A 5683-nucleotide genomic window follows, 5' to 3' on the forward strand; every position below is an offset into this window, starting at 1 on the left:
TATTCTACCCGCATGCCTTGTCAAGGAATCACCTATAACCTCCTAATCATCCACATCCTTCTCTGATCCTTTTGTTTTCCTTCCTTCCAATAGTTCCTCATCTGCAGAAGCCAGGGGCTGAAATTTGTTGAACAACCTTAAGTAAGTTTTCTTAAGCTAAGTACAAATAAAACAGTCTGATAAACTGAGAGATGACAACGTTGTGAATGAAACTGGAAACTGGAATGTCCTCGACTAAATTAGTACATAGAAATTTCCTTGACAAAACTAATTAAACCCTTTTCTGTATTGAATGCTTAAATAACTTGCACATAAATATAGTATTAAGGTCTCCTATTGTAAGTAGGTTAAAACTTAATGAGAATAGCATTAATAGAATAGTGTGCAGAAATTATACTAACAAATCTAAAACAAAATGTTAACATGTCTGTTAATGTAGTTTCTGTACGGAGGTCAAAGTCGTCAAACGTCAACACATTTCTGATAATGTGTAAAAATTTTCTTCATTAGTATCATGAAACAAGGAACAGGATGACGGACTATCGTATAAAACAGTTAAAAAGTTTATCAAAGGTTCCTCGTGTACGTACATAGTATTAAGATTACAAACTTACACATCATAAAACATAGAGATCTAACAACTCTCTCAAAGTTCTTTTGTTATTTTCTTATCACCTCTTTTAAACAATCCAGTTCATGTTTAGTTGTATCCAGCTGGGCCTCGAGATCTTCACATTTTTGTTGAAGTGCTTTTTTCTCATCTAGCAACACTAAACCATACTGGGCAGATTTAATCTTTTCACGACTGGTATGGACCAGCTCACGATGCAGACGGTCCACCTCTGCTTTGAGACGATCCCTTTCTGTAGTCAGTTCATTGATACGTTTCTCATAATCTGCCATTCTAAGATCTGGTTAATAAGGAAACCTGAAGATTCAAAGAGCTTTGAATGTACATTCATAAATAGGACCTCATAGATAACTTCTATAAAAAAAAATAATTCAAAAACCAAGAAAAATTTGATTTGCAAAAACTTCCAAGAATTCATAGTACCTTCTTCAATACCAAAGTTTATCTTTTAAAAAGTAACAAACTTGGAAAAAAGTAAACAACAATGGTACATATATGTCTCAACCTCCTGAAACTTCTAAGTAATATAATCATTTAATTTACTAGTATCAAACTGCATTTTATGCAAACAGAAATCAAGATAAATTTATTCAGGTGATGTCTAATTCAAAATTTCACTGTTGGATAACTCATACGCTAGATAAGACATATACACTATCTCAAAAACTTATGAAGTTAATGCAGCTTTTAGCCTCAACAGCCACAGTAGTTAATTAAAAAGTTTTTCTATACAATATCTGTCAAAAGCTTTGAAAATTCTGAACACCGAGTTGACCTAGTCTTCTTTCCTCATGTAGATGAAATGTTCCTGTCCCTTTTCATATTTAAATTAGGTTAATACGAAATACCTGTCTCCAACCTACAAACCCAAAATTAACAATATTTTAAAATTGAAATATGCAACTAAATCCAAATAAATTTAAATAAACACTCCACCACTATAACTTAAGAAGCCGTCTCATTATTTCGATTTGCCCTTGTCTAGGATGACTGATGAGGGGTGGAAATCCTCAAAACCGGTAAAATTTAGTGACTGTAGATTAAACTGTATATTTATAATATTAAAAAATACGTGTCTGTTGAATAACTTAGAAGAATAAACAAGTAGCATCAATGCTAAACTTTCTTCAAAACTTCTATAAATAAAGGGTCACTGTCATGAGTAAAACTAAACTGGAGACATGCAAACACCATACATACAAGTATAAACTAAATATTATTATGACAATCCCGCAACACCGGTGCTTATAATCAAATTTCATGAGCTTATTTTGCTAGATTTATAACATATTATCTTTGATATTATTCAATTTGAAGTGTATTCCAGTTATGTAGCATAATCTCTTCATGCACACTCATAAGTTATTTAAACGTAAAGACTAGAACATAAAATTAAAATGTTTACCAGTCTAAGAAGCTCGTAATGTTACTTCTCCAACCAGAAGTATAATACTTAATATCTATTAACCTTTCGAAAATTTGTATATTTCAATACTGGAACTCAGTTGTTATAAATATTAATGTATATTAAGGGTACATGTTAACGATTAAAAATATCTTAAATAAATATCTTTTTTTATATTTAAGATGTGCTGTAAAAGGGTTTAATAAATAGTTTCGTATCAGGAAGTACAACGTTATGCAATTATTCACTTGCAAATTAAGGATTTAAAAATAAACATATTTTGTGTAAACTATATTAACATTCATTCTTTTTCATAGCAAAAATGAATAAGCAAATACGAAATATAGATAACTTCATGCTTATCAATAATTTACTGGTAAAGTTTCATTAAAATACTCTGTTTATATACATTTTAATTTAAAATTTTTCTTTATTATTGTTGAACATATTGTGAACACATCAAACACAAAAGTGTATGAAGCCAACAATTCATTTTATTGTAAACAATTTTGGGTAAATAGCTAGACAGTAAACTAACAAGATTAATTCATATTGTTTTAAAATTTCATAAAACCAAAAACAACGTCTTCCCTTTTACTGGAATCAGTGTGCAGTTTCCACAATAATCGTGAAGAGGTAGTGATGATAAACATACCAGCTGTCACTTAGAGTGATATGATAATAGTTTCGTTATGTGAAGTTCTTGTGGTATTTTCAAGTGAAACCAATTTCCCGACAAGTTTCAGACAGGTAAACCTGCAAATAACAGCAGATTTTATCAAGAAATAAGGGGGGAAGTATTCTGTAGTTGATAACTTGATTGAATTTTAAGTGAATCAGAAATAAACAGACCGGACACATTTGAATGATAGTGTAAACAATCTTTATTTAGACATAACATAAACATAATTGTACCTACCTAGACAAGAGGACGATCGCTTCTACTGGATCGGCAAATTGCACATCATCTTTCTGTCTCTCACGATGAATCTTTGCCGGACAAGTCAAGATGAAGGCTAAGTAGAACTTTACAAAGAAAGCGTGCCTGAATCCAGAATGTTAACTTGCTTTCTTTGTCCAAAGGACATCTCAATCTGTGCCAGAATAGTCAAGATGAAAGCTAAGTATAACTGACCAAAGAAAGTGTGCCTGAATCCAGAATGTTAACTTGCTTTCTTCGTCCAATGGATGGCCCAATCTCTGCCGGACAAGTCAAGATGAAAGTTAAGTAGATTTAAACAAAGAAAGTGTTCCTAAATCCAGAATGTTAACTTGCTTTCTTTATCCAGTGGACAGCATCATCTCATATCTTTTATTCCCTGATAGCATTGGTTAGCTGTCAGCTTCAGTTAACGTCACAACCTGCCAGCAAATGATATATCAGCTCTAACCTATTCAACCTGGTTTCTACACACAATACTGAAATATCCACGAGAGGACGTCACCTACTAGAGACAAAATGGGGAAGTAGCTAGAACTCTAACAACTCTTGACTGTGTTTTGACACCATGACAGTGTGCAAACTAAATAAATAAAATAATTTATATCACTATAGAAGGTAAGAAACCCGTTGTATCGTCATGTATCACACTCTTCCTTGTTGGAGAAACTTATTTACTCTCATAGTTGTGTACTCCAAAAAGAAAAAAAAAGAATAGAATACTAGAGAAAGAATACTTTTAAAATGTTAGATCTATTTTTGTATATATCACAGGTATTTTTTCTCAGTACTTGGAAATGTGTGATACTTTAATAGATCACACACTAGAATACCCAAAGAACAATTGAGAAAATTCTTCAACTGATTGTTATATTTTGCTATCCATATTATCTTCACTATGAAAAATAAAAACTTTTAATTTTACGTTTCTTAATCACGTGTTGTAAGAGAGTAATATTAGTTTGTATCAACGTATTACCAGTCATCCTCGTGATCCTTCTAGTAAAAACAATCTTGTTCTAACTGTAACGTACTTTGGTCATTTTTCTGATTAAATCAAATACACAAAATTTCACATGAGGCTTAAGACAGTCATTTTTATATCTAAGTCAAAGTCAGTATTGTATGAAAAGTTTATCACTGGGTTCACTTTTTTATTAAACCGAAAATAATACAGTTTCAAGTGTAAGTCATACTGATTGTCTTTCTGTCTACACCAAAGAGGCAAAAACAACTTAGTGTCAAGTACAAGTTATGGTGGACCACAAGGTGTAATTCATTTGGTCATCCTTCTGTTTAAACGACAGAGAATTTACTTCTAAAAACAGCAAGTCCAGGTCATCTTTCAGATAAAAGTTAAAAGTATTTACTCTCAAATACAGATGGCTGGTAATTTTCTGACTAAATCTTAGAGTCTTATTTCGAAGACTGGTCAAAAAAGGAATTTTTGTCACTAAAATTCCACAAGAAAATTCCAACAATGCATCAAAATAGTATGGTATTAGTTTCAATTTTAATAATATTTAGTCTGAACTTATTTTTATTCTGTATATATGCAGATCCGACACAGATTAAGGAGCTAGCTTTAATAACCAACTGTTCTCTTAGCTCTGTAAAGTGTAGGGTGTGGTGAAGACGTTCACTTTTTCTTATTAGCTCTAGCCTGTTGTGTTAGATGAAAGGATAATACAGACTGTTAAAAATATGTTTCTCATTTTGTTCAATTAACCAACTTAGATGAACACTTAACCTACACCAAGATGGAATACCAAGTGAATAGAGATCACCAGGTTATTAACTGAAAGCTTTCATATTTGGCCAATAATTTTTGCTTCCTATAGATGATCTTTCATCTAGAGCAGATGTCCCAAAATATTTACAATAATATGTGGAGTGATTAAAGTCTGTGTTAGTTAACACACACGAGTGTGCATGTTAACAGCGAGGAAAGACCACCGTATGACAGAAGATGTACTATAATAAGACAGTTGCTCTATTGACATACGAGTGAAAGTGCTCGAAGAGCATGCAAAAGCCCATAGTACATGTCAACCAGCTGCATCCATGCGTGACTAATGAATCTCAGGAAAATTGGTTTTACCAAGAGCCAGAAGAGGAAATATTCAAATGAGGTGAGAATGAAAACATCATTTTATCTCACCCTAACTCTGAAGATGAGGAGGGAAGAGCCGAGAATACTTATCTGGCTGTTCCAGATAGGTCAGATGAGGAAGTGCCGGATCTAGAGGCGAGACACATCTCTAATAGACTACGAAACTTCCACCACCGACCTTTGAATTGATAAGTCTGGACTTAGCCTCGATCAAGAGTAAGGACATTCAGTGATTGAAAGGAAGTGACGATCCTTGTTATTAAGTGATGTTCACCATATAATATATTATATGATTTCCACTTTGTTACCATAAAGCTAAGACAGCTGTAGATACAATACCTAATACATCAACATTTTGCACAATTGGAGGTTATAGCTAGGAGTTTGAAGACTCAAATGAAAGAGCATTGTGGTCCTTGCTTTCTGGGTTATTGGGTGGTATTTCAAAATACGGTGTATCTACTACATAATATGACTACCACTTGATTATCTGATATTACGTCAGTTATTTAATATGAAGATTGTTTGTTTGTTTTGAATTTCGTGCAAAGCTACACGAGGGCTATCTGCGCTAGCCGTCCCTAATTTAGCAGT

General features: G+C 32.8%; 1 protein-coding gene across 4 annotated transcripts in view; it reads right to left on the reverse strand.

Moving 5' to 3' along the window:
* LOC111083530 (protein bicaudal D-like) overlaps window positions 1-2123 on the reverse strand; it is a 14684-nt gene extending 12561 nt beyond the window's left edge. The window contains exons 1-2 of one of the 4 annotated variants that reach the window (XM_022380108.1): window positions 2037-2123; window positions 676-928 (exon numbers count right to left, since the gene is read on the reverse strand). In XM_022380108.1, the coding sequence (XP_022235816.1) occupies window positions 676-903 (228 nt within the window). In that variant the 5' untranslated portion in view covers window positions 904-928; window positions 2037-2123. Of the gene's footprint in view, window positions 1-675; window positions 1832-2036 lie in introns of those variants that run through there. The other 3 variants (XM_022380110.1, XM_022380109.1, XM_022380107.1) reach the window with 3 other exon arrangements.
* Between the last annotated feature and the right edge of the window lie 3560 nt (window positions 2124-5683).

This window comes from Limulus polyphemus, unplaced genomic scaffold (genome assembly GCF_000517525.1).
Source record: "Limulus polyphemus unplaced genomic scaffold, Limulus_polyphemus-2.1.2 Scaffold9961, whole genome shotgun sequence".
NCBI classification, from domain to species: Eukaryota; Metazoa; Arthropoda; class Merostomata; order Xiphosura; family Limulidae; genus Limulus; species Limulus polyphemus.